Raw genomic sequence first — 16807 nt, 5'->3', positions numbered from 1 at the left:
TGTGGAAGGTGATGCTCAAAGCTGGTGTCCTCTCCCCTCCCCCGCTCACCGGCGTCAGAAACCAAGGGCTTCTGGCGGCTGTGGAAGAGCCATGAGCATGGCCTCAGGTTGTGCTCAGCCTGCCCTTCAGCAGGCAGGGCCAGATTGCTGCAGAGATGATCCCACTGGCCTAGAGATGGCAGTGAGCTTCCTGGCCAACAGCAGCAGCTCTGAGAGCCTTAACCAGGACATGCAGGCAGACCTGGCTGAGGGAGACGCCCCCTCCCCTCGCTCCCCTGCCCACCCTCCTGGAGCCGTGTGACCCTCACCACAGCCTCCCCATGTAACCACACATCCGGCAGCCAGATTGCGCAGGGCAGCATTGTGCTTCCTCCGGGCTTGGGCCTGGGTGCAGGAGAGTTAGAGTAGAAATCATCCAAGTTTGTATTCCTATGGGGTTTTCTCCCCCAATTAATTCGTACGTTTGTCTTTGTGACTTTAAACTCTTCTCAGGGGTCAGTTCATCTCCTAGCTATTTTGCCCCGGCAAACACATGCCAGTCCTATCCTGACTGCCCTGCTGCGGGTCTCAGCGCCCCTGGAACTTCATAGGCCTCCATGGTGCACCCAGACCTCAGCACCAGGTCGCCTCACGGAGACCAGCTCTGCCTCTCCAGACCTGTGTGACTGGGGGCCAGTTACTGGCCTGGACCTCAGTGTCTTCCACACTGTGCTGTGAGGGCTAAGTGCCTGCGTGCGTGGGGACATCTATGTGCACAAATCTCAGGTCCTCGTTAGGACTGAATGTCTGGAATGGGTTGCTGGGTCCACGAGGAGACCACTGTGAGAGCTTCATAGCCACTGCTTGTTCCTCGGTAGTATTCTTTGAGGCCCTCCTCTGAGCCAAGGATCCTTCTCGATGTTGGGCTTCCAGCTATGCACAGAGAGACAAAATCCCCGCAGTGGTAGAACTCATGTTGGGGCGGGGCAGACAACCGACATCAGAATGAGGACCTCGCAGCAGTATGTTGGGAGGTGATCTTAGCTATTGGAAAAACAGAGCTGGGTGGAAGGGGTCAGGGCAGCTGGAGTGAGGTGGTCAGGAAGGCCACTCTGGGAGGTGACATTTGCACAGCGATTAGAATGAGGTGGGCCTGGGAGCCAGTGGAACTGCTGGGGCCGATCTTTGAGCAGAGGAAACTGTGAATGCCAAGGCCCCGTGGTAGGAGTGCAACTGGTGTGTTGGGGTGAAGAGAATGAACGGTTCAGAGACACATACGGGCCAGGTCACGTCGGAGCAGAGGCGTGCAGGAGTTAGTAGCCCGGAGCTCCAAACATTGTCCCCACGTTGGGGGCCATTCCAGGAGGGGCCACACATAGCTCCCAAACCTAAGTGGCCTACCAGGGGGTGCTTCAAAGGGAGGGCCCTAAAAGAGGATGGTAGCTCTGTGAGAGCAGGATGGTCCTGCTTGCCCCTGTGTCCCTGAGCCTACGAGAAGTTGCAGGAGCCCTGAGGGATGCCAGGCAGGTAGACAGTTGGCATTTGGCCACCTTCCTCCCCACTCTGAGCCCCCCAACAAGGTCTCTGGGACCCTCCCTGGTTTGGGTGCCCGAGGTGTCTGGCACACAGGGTGCATTACATGGACATGGTAAGCTGGGGTCCCCCCGCAGCCCCACCGGCCTGCAGCCACACGTCCTCATCTGTCCTCAGGCACCATGCTTATTACCCTGCCAGGACTGGGGACTCAGACTCCCTCTGCCTGCAGACCTTTGCCCAGGATCTCCATGCAGCCAGTCCCTGTCACCTGCACCCACCCAGTCCCCCATCCCCCCAACGCTCCCTCCACCTCCCGCACCCTGTTCAGAGCTCTTTTTGAGGAAAGTCAGCCCTGGGCCCATACGACCTGGCCACCCTCCCCTCCCAGTGACAAGGCACTTTTGCTTCCTTGACCCCCTTGGCGGCAGTCTGTCTTGCTGGCTTGTTTCCTCTCTGCCCCTTCTGAGACTTTTTTAAACTCCGTGGGGGCCAGGCTCTGGTCTATGTGCTCACCACCCTTCTCCTGTGTGACTTGTCACTGTGTGAATGTTTCCCCGGGAAAGATGCAGGCCCAGGTTGGGGGAAGCTCGGTGAGGGCAGCAGCTCTGACCCCCCATATCCCAACCTGCCCTTCGCTTCCCTCCATTGGCTGTCTGGCTAAGGCGGAGAAAGGCCAGCAGAAAACAAAGTGGCTCCTGGGGACATTTGCTCCAAACCCACAGTTGTGTCCAGGCCACCCCAAAATGGAGCAGAGGCAAATGAGCCTGGCCATCTCAGAAGAGCAGTTTGATGGCCACATCTTCGCCAGTGCCAGAGAGATTTTCTGGGTCTGCCTGCTTTGGGCCATGTAAGGTATGCCCGGTGTGTAACGAGAGCCAGCACGGGCGAGATGGACCGCCGATTGGGCCACGCCTGTCTCCCCAGCCCCGCGCAGACGCCGGGGAGCCCCGCACCTCTTCAGCCATCAGACCTCTTGGCACCAGAGGGAGACAGGCTGCCCGTGCCATTTGTCAGGGTCTGGTGCCAGCCACCTTCTCTGTTTGCAGAAGGAAGGCTGGGGCTCCAATCTGGGGAGGCAGATACCTGCAGGCCTGGCACTAGCTTGGGGGCCTGGCCCGGGGCCATTCCCACGCCCCGTTCCAGAGGTGTGCTATCCTGCTTGGTGTGGAGCCTGCGATTGGACACCGTGCTGCCCAGCCAGAGGACGGCTCCACTTGGTCCAGGTCTCACAGGCCCCCAGCATCCCAGAGCTCCATCCACATCAGCCATGAGTCCTGGCCTTCCTGGGGGTATAGGCTTTGAGAGACCAGCAGTCTCTGCCTGTAGAAGGGAGACCAAGTCCCCTTCCAGGAGGTAGCTCTACCCTCTGGCTGACTCTCCAGTGTCCCTCAAGGCAGTCTCCTGGTCACCTTTCTAAATCTCCATGGTGCCCTCACAGCGGGTATTCCCCTGCCAAAGGTGGACCCGCACTGAGTGATGGGCTGGGAAGCAGTGACCCGCACTGACCAGCAGATGCAAGCCCAGAGTTCAAACCCTCGCTCTTCCTCACTGTGGGACCTGGAGGCAGTCGGTGCCCTTCTGGGGGCTCTGTTTTTGCCTCTGTACGAAGAAGGGGTTGCTTCAGCAAACATGCATGAGTGCTTGGCCTAAACGGAATAATCCACACACCCCAGCCACCCAGAGCTCCCCATCTGGTGGGGACAGGATAAGCAAAGGCACTGAAGCCTGACACCAGAACACCACTTCTGGCTTTCTGGGGAGACCACAAACACCCGGCCAACACTGAGCTGAAGGACGAGGCCCTTCAGGTGCCGACAGACACAGATCGGGTGCAGCAGGGCACGCAGGGAAGGGAGCCCTCTGCCTGCTGCCCAGCCCCCGCTTCCCACCATTTTTGGACTTAGCCTCTGGGTCCACTGGCCAAAACAGCCCCTTTGTACATATTAGAAGGAAGTGGAGGGATGCAGGCCTGCCAGGACCCCTCTTGGCAAGCACAGTGTGGGCTGGGCTCCACCTCACTTGCCCCTTGCCAGGAATGAAGGCTGTGTACCCAGCTCTCCCAGTAGTCGCTCCCGGAGCCGCCGCCCCCTGGGCATCCTTGCCCCATGCCAGTCTCACGGCGCTCCCTCTGCTCACCCCTGCCACAGCCCTGCCAACCTGCTCCCACCGGCTTCCCTCAGCAGGGTTGTGAGCAGCCAGCTCTGGAGCACTCTGCTTTTACAGAGCTGGTCTGAGGCCTCTCGGCCACAGCCTTGGAGCCAGAGCCTCTCCGCCGGTGCTCAAAGCAGCCGACTGTCACCCTGGCCAGCCGCCCACAAAGACGCTGGGCCATGCTGCTACCGAGCAGTTTCCTCAAAAAGACAAGCCCCAGAGAAAGCCTAGTGTTCAAGGAGTGCAGCCAGGTGCGCAGAGATGAGCGAGCCTTCTTCCATTGCCAAGGTGGGGAACCGCATTCCAGGCAGAGGGAAGAGCCTGTGCAGAGGCTTGTAAGCATGACTGCAGGGAGCCCAGGAATGGTCACATGTTCCTTGAGGTAGCAGGGAATGCACCAAAGCAATGGGTGAAGCGGCTAGAAAAGCAGGGGCTGGCTTTAGGGTGTTAGCAGGGATCTGATTTCCACTCCATCATTTGGCTGAAGAGAATGAACATAAAGTCTGTATACTGTATGTAGTGGAGGGAGTGACGAGAGGGCGCTGGTTTAAAGGAGCCTGTAAAATGTGATGGAAACCAGTGGGGGCTGCTCCCACCCCTGTGTGGAGGGACAGCTTATGCGAAAGCCCAGGGAGAAGGCTCCCCAGCAGGAGTGCCGGCTTTAGGGAACAGGAATCAACACCCCAGCTGCTCTCTGCTCCCACCCTCTGATCTGTTGGGGCTCCCACTGGCTGAACCTAACCAGCAGCCAGAGGGCACAGGAGCCCATATGCTGTCTGCAGAGGTCGGCCTCCCAGGCACACAGAGGAGCAGAGAGTGGATTTCCAGGGACAGTTGGAGAACACCAAAAGCCAAGTTTCAGTGTACATGTTTAGTGTGAGTGTCCTGGGAAACAGTAGGACCATTTAGAGCAGAAGGACGTAGCCAGTAAGTGTAAGGCTGATCCACGTAGAGCCTGAGTGCAGAGTGGGTGGGTGGGCAGGGAACTGGGAGACGGAGGTGGGGAGCCCTGCTGAGCTCCAAGCTGGACAGGCCCCTGACATGGACCAGCATGGTGGGAGAAGGGCTGGAATGTGGGATTTAGGTGGCAGAGTAGACCCTAGGACTTGGGGGTCCATTGGCTGGGTAAGGAGGCAGAAGGGAGTGAGCTCAGAGTGGCACCGGGGTCCTGGCTTGGCCTAGGAGAGAGTGAGGGTATCACTGAGTTGGGGGAAGGAGATTTGAAGATGGGCCAGCATGAGCCGGTGCCCATCTAGGTCAGAGAGCAGCAGGCTGGGAGTGGCAGAGTAACGGGCTCTCTTTCTGTGCCTTGCAGGTGGCCTCAGCGCTGAGTCCAAGAAGATGCTGACGCCCACCCTCAAGAAGCGGGGCCGAGCCGGCCGAGGAGAAGCAGTCAAGCCAGAGGAGGGGGCCGAGCGGCCCGAGCCTGCACAGCATGTAGCCATCAGCCTGTCTTTCAAGCGCTACGTCTTCGACACCCACAAGCGCATGGTCCAGTCTCCCTGAGTGTTCCCGTGACCTTGCCCAGGCCCCCGGCCTGGGCTGCAGTGCCAAGCGTCAGGCCAGATGTGCCTCACCCTCCTTTTGTGTATCCCTCCCCATGACCCTGCAGATGCGGGCCCTGGGCCTGGCGCTACGCCCCAGTGAGAAGCCTGGGGAATGAGGCAGCAGCAGCTTCAGGGCCGAGGCTCAGAGAGTGTGCCCTGGTGCCCTCCGAGCTGCTGGGAGCCAGCGTTTCCCAGGTCGCCCCACAGGCAGCCATGGGAGGGCTAATCCACACCCTGCCCTAGATGGCCTGGCACTTGCCGGCTACAAATAAATGCTCCAGGGTGTCTGCCCGCTCTGCTGGTCTCTGTGATTTCACCTGGAAGGGCCACCCCTGCCTGTTCCTGAGGGACAATGTCAAGGGAGTTAAGCAGGTTCCCACCCAGAGAAGAGCTGGAGGAACCAGAACTCAAAGCCCAGTGGGAGTGGGCTGAGGAGTTCACAGGGTGTCAGGCCCCTAGGCCGGGCTGGGTGGCCCCGGGGGGGTCTCCTGGACCTTAAGGGACACAGGGGTTCTCTGGACCGCCAAGTCCGGAGAGGACTCTGCCAGGAAGGGCCCCCGTGGAGTGCTGGGGAGCCACGAGGTATCGGGCCAGGGCATCAGGTCAGAGGCTGGCTGGAGGGATTGCTCCCCCGTCCAGCAGGCATAGAGGGAATACCAAACAGGAACTAATTCTGGGGGCAGATCCACAGTGAGGGGGTGGTAAATGGGGGTGCTCAGAGCCATTGCCTGGTTCATTCTGGCTCCTCTCCTGTTTGATCTTGGCCCAGTTCCCTGACCTCTGTGCCTCAGCATCCCCACGTATAAAATGGCTACAAAAGCAGCTGCTTCGTGGGGTCATTCAGGTACTCGGTGCCCTGCTGCCTGCTGCATTACCCACAGCCCTGGCAGCAGGACCAGCACACAAGGCCTCATTGCTGGGAGGAGAGTGGCCTATGAATTCCTCATAGTGGGGCAGGCAGCCCCAGGGCCCAGCTCCCCTCTGAACTGGCCATTTTTCTAGGACCTCTGTCACAGTGCCCACACCCACCCACACCTTTCTCCCTGCCTCCCACATGTCCCGCAGACAGCACCCTCAACACCCAGGGGAGGAGACTGACTCAGGTGGAGGACACTGAGACACTGAGAAGAGGAGGAGCTGGCCAGTGTGACTCCTAGAAGCTTCGGACACTCCCCCCCCAACCAGAGAGTGCGGGCCGGCAGCCTGCTCCGGGAGAGGCCTCTATCAGGCCTGGCATCAGAAGAAACCTGAGTGCCCGGGTTGGGCCAGGACACAGCCTTTGAAGGAGAAGTGCAGCCGGGATGGGTGGGCGGGGACAGGGGTGGGGGACAGCAGTGTCCAGGGGCATTCACACAGCCGTGTCCCCCCGCCCCTAGCTCCCCAGCCAGCTCTAGGTGCTGTAGAAGAGAGGGCAAGCCCCCTGCAGCCTTTCTCAAACACATAAACTCGCTAAATCGGCGCTTCTACCCATAGGGGTGTCTGGGAAACATCACCTTAGTTGTAGGTGTTGAGGGTGGCGGGGACTGGGGCTCAGCTGACCATAGCCTCAGGTACAGCTGGGACTCAAATCCAGGCTCTGGAGGATTCCAGACATCCCCACGTCCCTTGCCTCAAGGCCTTGGGTGTATCCTTGGAAAAAGGTGCCTTCTGGGGCCCTGCTTTGGGCAGAGAGATGGGGAGGCAAGAGGCAGTGCCCCCCCCCACTCCTCCCCCAACCTGCCCATACAGAATGAAGTCATGGGTAGGCGTCCTGCCATGGGCTGGGGCAGGAGGGGTGGCCGTGATTGGCAGGCCCCCAGACCAGCAAGGCTAATGCACCAGCAATGAGATAAGGCTTATCTGGAAATGTCCCTGGAATCGAGACTCTGATGGAAACAGGCTTCTGGGTTAATATATTTTTGATAGATAAAGTCTCGTAAACGGGAAGCCCTGGGGGCCCAGGGCAGGAGAAGGGGCAGCTTCTGTTCTCCCAGGCCTCCTGCTCTGCCTGTGCATGTGTGCGTGTGTGTTTGGGCATGGGTCTGTGTTCCGGGGGTCTGTGGCTGTCAACAGCCGGGTGTGTGGGTCTTAGTGTCTTGAGTGTGTGCATATGTCCTCGTGTGCTCAGGGAAGGCAGTCTGTCAGGCTGTGGCTCTCTGGTGTGTCTGTGTCAGAGTGGGGTGAAGAGGGTATCGGTAACAGTGTGCACAGGGTGGTGACACGTGGGGGGGCAGTTTGTCCCTTGGGCCCCAGGGGCCTGCAGGTGGGTAGGGCCTGGTTCCCGGAACCTGGTGGGATGGGAAGGGGGAGCATGGCCCCCATTCTGGGGACCCAGAGCCCCCCTCAGGTTGAGCCAGGACCTCTCAGTGCCAACTCACCCTCAGGGTTGATCCAGGCCTCGGGCCTTCCCCGCCTCCTCTGCCTTTATTTAGCCTTTCCAGCTCCCCTTCAGGAGAACAAGGCCAGTCCTGCTCATAGCTTCTCTGCTCCTAGGTTAGCCATGTCTGTCCTCCATAGCCTTGCAGGTGAGACGAGGCCTCCTGGTGAGGGATCACTGGGACAAGGCCTTGAAGAGAGAGTAGGAGTTTGCCAGGAGGAGAGGTGCCATCCAGCAGAGGGCACAAAAGGCGTAAGGCCTCAAGGAGAGCACTGCATCAGGCCTGCATGAGGAGGGATGAGGTCATGGCTCCCAGGCTCCCCCCAGCGCGTGCCGAGCCTCCAGAAGCCTCCACACAGGCAGCCCTGATTAAAAAGAGTAATTAGCGCTCAGCTGATAACAGAGTGGTACCATTAATTAGAGGAGCTCAGCCAGCAGTGGCGCTTGATTGCAGGGAGGCAGCGGCCAGCAGCTAGAGGACGGTGGGGGGTGCGTTGTGTTCCCTCAGGGAGAAGCTGACCCCAACCCCTGGCTCCTCTGTCTGTCCCAGCCCCATTCCCTTGCTGAGAGCCAGCAGTGTGGGCAGAGGGAGTAAGGACGGCAGCTGGGTGGGGCCGGAGGCCTCAAAGGCTGCTCCAGTCATCTTGAAGGGTGTAAGCAGGTCAAGTGCATCAGATCGGAATTTCAAGAGACCCCTCTGGCCCCAACTCCATGCCAGTTCTGAATGTCCAAGGCCTGGAGGTCAGGACCCCCTCACCCAAGAGGCACAGAGACCACAGGGGTGGAGGAGGGCTCCCAGGATTGGTTTTGGTGGTCAGTTGGCCAAGGAGCAGGGGAGGGGTGAGGCTGAGCCCTGGGAGGAGAAAGAGGGCTTGGAAAGTTTTGGGGATTCAGTGTAGGTGGATGGAAACTGGAAACAGGGATAGTTTTGGAAAGAGGCCCAAAGGTGGTTCTTCTGCATTTATTAAGCACCTTCTGTGTGCCGGGCCCTGGGATCACAGCCTGGTGCTCCCTGGATGTGGTGGGGCAGGGGCAACCTGGAGCCCGCGAGGTGTGGCTATGACCCCCGCCCTCAGCGTACTCCCGTGTGCGGCACAGCCATCAGGCTGGACAGGCTGCCCTGCGCCCCACCCCTACCTGGGCCAGCAGGTCAGAGGTCAGGCGTCCCAGCGCCTCCCCGTGTGCCCCACCACAAGGTATTGCTCAATCCCCTCCCCACGCCCTCCCATGTTATCACCATCACTAGGGCTGGTGGGGAGACAGCACAGCAGAGAGAAACGGCCACTTCCCGTGGCCACAGCTGGGCCTCTAGATAAAGGCCAGCTGGGAGCCCAGACTGACCTGGGGAGGCTGGGTAAGGGGCCGGGTTCAGCCACCTGCCTGGCCCCTCAAGGGACATCCCAGAGACTCGGCCCTGAGCCTCCAGGCTTCCAGCACCATCACAACCAGACGGGGCTAACTGCCCCCCTGTTCTATAGGGGCCAAGCCTCTGGTCCCCTGACCTGCACAGCCCTACTCCCTCCCCACTTGGGCCCTGTCTGCTTCCCTGGGCCCACTGAACCCCACCAAGCTAAGGAAGGTGGCCGGGCCATTTGGGTTGGTGAAGGCCGACAGCCTCCCCGCTGGTCTCCCTTCGCTCCCTCCAGCACCGCCTCCGTCTCCCCGGGTGTCCACATCCCTCTCCCTCCAGCCCAGTTTACTTTTCTCACCTGCCACACCCTGAGGCCAGGGCTGGGCCCTGAGCCATGGGCAGCCTGCTGAGGTGGGCACAGGTGGGAGGGGCAGGCTGGGAAGCGCAGCTCGATGGACGGGTCCCTGTAAAGGGCACCAGGGGAGTTCAGGTCACCCTCTCCTTGAATCCTTTCTCCCTGCCTTGTCCACCTCAGTACCTGCCCCCAAGCTGTGACCTCATCCTCCTCCCCACCTCACCCTTCAGCCTCTGAGGCCCCCCTCGCCTCACCCCACCTCTCAAGTTCCCTCCAACGCTGAGAGAGCCCTAAGGGGCTCCTTGCTTAGAAACAGAAAGGCAGGTGGGGGTCAAGCCAAGTGGGGTGCAGGAGCCAGGCCTACCCCCCGGTGCTGCAAGGGGAGGCCTCGGAAACCCAGATTTCCCAAGGGTTCCAGAGCCAGAGTCTAGGCTAGGCCACAGAAGCCAGACCTGACCCATCCTGTGTGCTCCCAGTTCACTACCCAAGCAGGACCTCCCATACCAGTTCCTTATGCTGCCCCTAGACTGTCATTGTAGGACTACTAACCTCACCCCCACCCAAGACCACCACCCCCTCACCTCCTCCACCAGCATCACAAGGGACCAGCTCAGATCCATGTGGGGGAGACCTACATCCAGGGGGAGGACGCATGAAGTCACTGGCCAGGAAGGGGGGCCATACGAGGCCAGGGGAGGGAAGGCGGAGGCAGGTTGGGGATGATCAGGATATCAAGTTCTCTGCTGGCCTTGGCACTGTTTGGCTGCAGGAGGGGGCCAGGAGGGAGAGGACCGAGGGTGCCTGGGCAGCCTCTGAGGGGTCACTGGGCCCACTGTAGGCCAACCAAGCAGTGGAGCTAGGTTTGAGCCAGTCCCCTTGATGAGCTTGGTGTGGACCCCTGAGTCTGCCCTCCACAGCCCTTGGCGGGGTTGGTGCATCAAAGGCTCAGGCAGTGGCAGGGGAGCCCAGAAAGAAGGCAGAGGAGCAGCTGGAGACAGAGAAGGAAAGGCGGGTGGGGGGCAACCGGAAGCGGACCAGAAACCTGGGGGGCGAGACAGGTGGGCGTGGGCGTGAGGCAGGACTGTTGCACAATGAACGTGCTGTGAGATGAAGCAATTCAGTCCCTCATCAGATGTGGGGCTGGACGATGGGGCAGGTGATAGCCCTCAATCAGCCGCATCTCTCTAGTTCTCGGTATTCAGCAGGGCGGAGGGAAATGCACCCATGCTGACCCCCCCCCAGGCCCTTGGGGTCTCCCCAGCACCCTGGCTTCAGAGCCTCCCCACTGGGCTGAGTCCAAACTCATCAAGGCCCAGCTAGGGTCCCCTCCTCCATCTCCCCTGAGGGAGATGGCCTTTGCCCTCGGTGCTCCTTCTACCCACCAGGGCATGGTTTCAGGTCTGTCTCCTGTGGGGCATCAAACAAGCTCTGCTCACTCACTCAGTGCCTCAGGGATCCCCTCACGGATGGTTGCCAATGGCCAGAGTAGGAGGAAGAGGCTCAAAGGATGGCGGTGCTGACACAGGAGGCCAGAGCTCAGAGGCTGGTGGCCTGGCCCTCCTGGCAGCGCCACCCCCTGGCTCAGGGATGGGCCGGAAGGCAAGGAACTACTCTGGGGAAACCTTCTTCTTGGACTGCTTCACAAAGGGGACACTGAGGCAGGGGCAGCTTTGGTCCTCTGCCTCAGTCCCTCAGCACCAGGAACCCTGTGGGGGACATGGCTGTTGCCAACTCCCGGCCCTGGGCACAGTGACCTGCCCAGCCCAGGTCCCACTGCATGGCTGGTCCTGATGCAGTTTCCAGGGGTTTGGGTGTGGACATGCTGGCTAGCGGGCACCCATCACCCCATGGACAGCCGGGTGGGCTGCTGATTAGGAGAGACGGTTGTCAGAGTCACGGGATGTCACTGATGAAACAGACAAGCATCTCCCGGTGGCCGGAAGGTAGTGGAAAGAGGCCCAGTTCTGGGGATGCCCACATCTCGGGTGGAAACACTGAGGCTGCTGGTTCTGGGCAGGGACACCCACACACACAACCGTCCTTCCAGCCGGCAGCCCTCACCAAGACTGCTTGTGTTGTAGCCGGGGGACCCTGACCTGGAGAGGGCGGGCCAGGCCTTGAGGTCTCCTTGCAGGACCTTCTGCCAGGCCAGTCGCCCCACCCTGCCCCCACCTTCCCTGCCCACCCACCAGGCCCACCACAGCCCCAGAACGCTCCAAACAACCTTCTTGGGACTCCCTAGCCAGACAACCTCTTCCACCCCTGCACGTTTGCTCACACTGTGCACCTGCCCAGAGCACCCTTCCCACCATGCTCCTCTCCTGCTCATTCTTCCAGGCACAGTTTGCCCCTCAAACGATCCAGCCAAGAAGAGAGGATTCTGGGAAGCTGCGGCTGTTAAAGAGTGGGGTGGGCGTGGCACTCTCTCTCTCTCCCGCGACACGCTACAAGGTGTGAATCCTCACCCTCATTTCCCCTGGGTGACTGAGACCCAGACAAGCCAAGTGACAAGTCCAAGGTGAAACAGCCTGCAGAGGGAGGTGGTTGGGCCATTGGAGACCGAGGCCTGGCTCAGGGGCACTCAGGTGGGAGTTTAGTCAGGCCCTGTGGGGAGCCAAGCACCAGCCACAGGAGTGAACTCTGCCAGCTGCCGGTGATCTGCAGCCCCCCACGCAGCTCCCCTTCTGGCTCTGGCAGGGAGGGGTTCTGTAGTTCCAAGGACTTGCACAGGGTCCCCTGGGAGTCGGTGGGAGATGGGAATTGACACCAGGTCTGAGGGGGTCCAGAGCCCACATCCCGCCCAGATGGTGCCACGGCCTCCCAGGACAATTCCTGCATCTTGTTGTCCTCATTCTCTGTACACAATGGCTGTTTCCACTTCACAGGTGTCAGGGAGGGGACTGTCCCTCAGCAGGTCACAGGCACAGAAGCCCAGGTCTCACTGGTTCTAGGATCCCAGGCAGGCTTCCTCCACACCTCTAAAATGTGGGCGTGGCAGGGGCTGGGCACATCACTGGGTTCTTTTTCTGGAGCCCTCGGAAACAAGGCCCTGTCTTCCAGCTGGGGTTGCTGAGTTGGTTATTAACTTGAAGCTGCTATGATCATCCTGTCACTATGAAGGCAGTGAAGTTCATACCACAAAAGAGGGACATCTCCACTGAAGAAGACTGACAGAGAGATGAAGAGAAACAGGTTCCTGAAGGCATCAGCTGAGCACCTGGATCCAGCTATGTCTGAAGCCCATCCTCTCATTATGTGAGGCCATAAATTCCCTTTAACGCTGAAGCCTGTTGCTGTTGAGTTGCTGTTTATGACTCATTAAGGTGCACAAGGGCAGGATCAGTCCACAATGACTCTTGCCAGTCTGGGACATGCCGTCGGTCCTGGGATTAGTTGCAGATATGCAGGAGCCCATGTATCCCCATGTGTACCTGTGGATCCCAGTCCTGGCCCCCTGGGAGTCTTTTCCCATAGCCAGTACTCACATTTCAGCTGTGGGGCCTTTGGCAGTTCCCTCCTCCCAACTGTACTTCCTCGATGCATCCCTTCTCATCGCCCCCCAACACAATTACCTCCCGTCCTGGGATGCTCTACCAGCCTCCTCTGCCCGCCCTTCTCAGCAGCCCAGCAGGGTGCAGCACAAATCAGCACCCTGGACCTGGATGAATTCCCACAGCTGCCCACCTGCTTTGCTTCCTGAGACCTAGCTTGTTCAGTGAGCACACCACTGAGATGGCTGGGGGTGGGCTCTTATCTGTTCCACATGGTCCTTACATTTGTAACATTTTTACTGCCAGCATTTTCAAATGGCAGATTTCATATAAAAATACCGATTTTCACCACTTAGGAACCCTGACCTTGAGCTACTTACTCGTGCCTGTATTCCCATCTGAAAGCAATAGCGTCCCCTCTATCTCGCACCCTCCTTGGCAAGTCCCACAGAATTAGCCTCAGCACCTACCCAGACTCGGTCCCTCCTTACCCTATGCCAGTGGTTCAGACTGATGCCAGCACCTCTCACAGGTCCCTTGCTCCGCCCTCGCTCCTGTGGTCTGCTTTCACGTCAGCCAGAGGACAGCCAGAGGACGGCTGTTCACACCTGTCATAAGCCTTTCTCCTGTGGAAAACCCTTCCAGGGCCCCCACCTACCTCAGGGTAAAGCCTACACATCTGTCCTGTGGCCTCCTGGACCTCCTGTCCCACTACCCTCCCTACCCCCACTGCTCCAGCTCCACTGGCCTCCCACCACAGGGCCTTTGCACCTGCCATTCCCTCTGACACAAGTCAGCCTGCTCCCTCCCCCTGCTAAGTGAAGTCCTGTCTGAGTACCTCTGTAAAGTTTACCTCCTAGACTCCCCATCCCTCCTTTAGTGTTCTCACTAATGATTACTACCTTCTAACACACCAAATGTCTTGCTTATTGACCTCACTTGTTGTCGGTGTCCCCCAATGAATGTGAGGTCCAGGGACAGAAGTTTCTGTGCATTTGTTCACTGCCATCCCCAGTGCTTAGTGTAGCACCTAGTGTACCTGCCAGGTGCCCACCCTCATTTGTGGCCGCCGGGGATTGGACAGCTTAGTACATGTCAAAGCCCTGTGGGTCCCAGCCATGAAGCACATCCCCAGAAATGGAGCTGTTTCTGTCACTGGTGTTTTTGCTGGCCTCTATGCCTCCAGCAACCTTGACCTTCAGGGGTGGGTCATGTGGGGATGGTCCCAGGAAACACCAGCAGGACAGGGAGTGAGTGGGCAGAGACCCATAAAGTAGTATTCTCATGAATCACCCTGCTGGGTAGCAGGGCTCTGAAAGTGGGGAGCTCCTCCTGAGGGGTTGATCCCCTAGAACCAGGGGGCCAGAGCATGAACCCCTGGGGCCACCCACTGCCCATCAGGGCCGCTCCCCTTCCCAGCACTGCCACCCTGCAGGAAGTGGGGCGGTGGCCCTCCCACCTGGTCCCCTCCTCTCTCCTTAACTCCCCACGGCCCCTTCCCTGCCGCTGTCACCCACACAGGCCTCTCCTGCCTCAGGACCTGCTGTTCTTTCTGCCAGGAGCGCCCCTTCTGCCTGACCTTGCCCTGCTGGCTCCTTCTCTCCATTCAGGTGTCATCTCAGAAGGGACCACTGCCCCACCCAGTGGGAAGCGCTCCCGTCCTTCTCATCCACAGCCCCTGGTTTAGTTAACTGTAGCACTATTTCACATTGGTCCCCTGGTTGTCGTAGGGCTTCTGCACAAGAGCATGAGGCTCCTGGAAGCACGGGCCTGTCTCTGCTTCACTGCTATGTCCAGCAAACAGAGCCTGGCACACAGCAAGTGCCCCGTAAGTGTAGGCTGAATCTGTCGGGAGAATGCATGAGTCCAGCCTTCGCAGCAACTCATGGGGGGAGGGGGGCATCTCCTCCGGAGGGTGGGGGGGGCGCCCTTGGCTGATTCAGGCCTTGCCTAGGGGCTTAGTGCACTCAGAATGGGTCCTTGGGCCTTCTTGAGGGGACGGGAGCCCTCAGATCACAGAGGAAGGTCCTCACGTTGGATAAGAAAGAAGACAGAAATGGACACCCACATCCGCAACTGGCACCCCACTGGGCCTCAGCCCTTCCTTCTCCCCTCTCCCCTCTCCCCCCCAGGCAAACCTGCTAAGGGAGTTCCAAAGCTGCTGGCTGAGACCACAGCTCCCTGAACAAGTCTGTTAATAGTTGCCCGGAGGCTGAGCTACGAAGGAGGGCGGGCCAACCTGGGAGGGTACATATGCAGGGAGGTCTGCAAGGATCCACTGCACGAGGGGCTTAGGGCTGCAAGTGGGGCTTAGTCTGACCACCAGGGGCGTCCCGAATGGGCCAGGGTTTGTAGGGGAGCTCCGCACCAATGAGTGTGTGCAAGGCTGGGGCACCCGTGAAGAAGCCTGCACGCCTGGCTCAGGAGGGTCTGAGACTGGGCCAGGCCATGTGCACACATCTGTACAGAGGCACAGGCAGGTGCCCTCTGGTACATGCTGGGGGATCCTGGAGCACACAGGAGTGCAGGTGTGCCCGCAAAACCTGACAATGTGTTTGGTGAATCTGTGTGCAGGTGTGTAGTGCACGTGTGTGAGGCTGTGCATGCGTGTGTCCCTCACACGCAGCCTGAATGAGGCCTGGAGGGCTTTAGAGCTGCCGGACATGGTTCCCTACCCTGCCCACTCCAACCATCGTCCTCTCCCCCAACTTTCCTGAAACACAAGCTCTCATCATCCCAGCCTCATAGTTGCTGCCAGAATGGGGAAGGCCACGTGCGCAGGCCACATGAGCCGAGGGTCACTTCATAGTCTTTGTCACCCCCTCCCTTTGCCTGTTGCCATTCCCCACTCTGTATCTGGGCCCAAGACCAGGCGACCCCAGTGACCTCCCCCAGGACATCCCAGGCTGCCCGTCGGCTTCACCCGGTACAAATTGAAGCAACAAGAAAATGCCATTTTGCCTTGGTCAAACTGGTAAAAACAGAAAAGTTTGATGATAGCACGTGTGGGTGAAGAGGTGGGGGGACAGGAACGCTTACCCATGTTCCTAGGAGAGGACATCTGCGTCGCCGCTCCGGAGAGCAAGCCGCGGCGACCAGTGACTGTAACACACAAGAGCCCGGAGGGCGCAACCACACACGCGTTCGTGTGCGCAAGGAGGCAGCGCAGGGACCACAAACCACCTGCTCATCCGCGTGGAGTGGCCCCCAGACAGCGGTGGGTGGCATAGGGTGGAATGAGCTCCGAGAAACGCATGGCTCAATCCCCAAACACGTGAAAAGTTGCAAAAGGATACCTGCGGAATTAACTATTTCCTGATTAAAAGAAAAGCCGTAAAGCAATACACCGTGCACCCTGCGAACACAGGTCTACATATTTAAGTGCATGGGGAAAGGTGAGCCAGGATGCCCTCCAAACCCGCAACCGGTAGTTGTCCCTAAGAAGCCACAGGAAAGGGCGCTTACCTTTTAGGTTTTCATTTTGCTCAAAGAGACCGAGTGGCGTATCAGCCATGAATTAAAGATGAACGAGGGACAGGGCCTTGGGAGGCACAGAAGAGTGGCGGTCAGGGAAGTTACACAGAATCTTTGCCACACACACCTCGTGACCCTGTTTCCTTGAAGACCAGCTCTCCGGGCAGTCCTGAGTCTGAAGGGTGAGGCCCCAACATTCCTCTAGGGCTTCCCCCATTCCCTGCTGGACCCCGCCCCCAGGTTCCCCTGCCCTGAAGGCCCAGGCATTTCCCAGGACCCAGATCTTTGAGGTCCCGCTGCTCCCACCCCATTTTGGGACCCCCACCCAAATCCCTAGCAAGCATGACTCTGGCCTGAAAGAGTGACCTGGGATATTGTGACCTGTGGGGCCAGGGATGGTCACTCTGGGTGAGTGTGGGAGTGAGTCTGAGGGCACCTAGGGACCTGGGCCAGGCCAGTAACTCACCCAACCCTCACGCTCCTCCCTCAAAGCTGCTGCTCCAGGGCCAGGGACTGATCACAGGAGGAGCCCCCCCAACCCCCGCCCCCAGGAGCCAGCCAGCCCTC

The 16807-nt window shown here is 59.4% G+C and overlaps 1 protein-coding gene and 1 long non-coding RNA gene across 4 annotated transcripts in view; one reads left to right on the top strand and one right to left on the bottom strand.

Annotated features, from left to right (window-relative positions):
• EEFSEC (eukaryotic elongation factor, selenocysteine-tRNA specific) overlaps nucleotides 1-5509 on the top strand; it is a 249492-nt gene extending 243983 nt beyond the window's left edge. For all 3 annotated transcript variants that reach the window (XM_059390445.1, XM_059390446.1, XM_059390444.1), the window contains one exon: nucleotides 4982-5509. In XM_059390445.1, coding sequence (XP_059246428.1) covers nucleotides 4982-5172 — 191 coding nt within the window. In that variant the 3' untranslated portion in view covers nucleotides 5173-5509. The remainder of the gene's footprint in view (nucleotides 1-4981) is intronic.
• Nucleotides 1-9458, bottom strand: part of LOC132011614 (uncharacterized) — a 13001-nt gene extending 3543 nt beyond the window's left edge. Inside the window, exons 1-2 of the long non-coding RNA XR_009402414.1 lie at nucleotides 9279-9458; nucleotides 7571-7758 (exon numbers count right to left, since the gene is read on the bottom strand). This is a non-coding gene — a long non-coding RNA (uncharacterized LOC132011614). The remainder of the gene's footprint in view (nucleotides 1-7570; nucleotides 7759-9278) is intronic.
• Between the last annotated feature and the right edge of the window lie 7349 nt (nucleotides 9459-16807).

This window comes from Mustela nigripes, chromosome 2 (assembly GCF_022355385.1).
Source record: "Mustela nigripes isolate SB6536 chromosome 2, MUSNIG.SB6536, whole genome shotgun sequence".
In the NCBI taxonomy this organism is placed as follows: Eukaryota; Metazoa; Chordata; class Mammalia; order Carnivora; family Mustelidae; genus Mustela; species Mustela nigripes.
The sequence above is the reverse complement of the archived record's forward strand: the minus strand, read 5'-3'. Positions and strand labels throughout refer to the sequence as shown.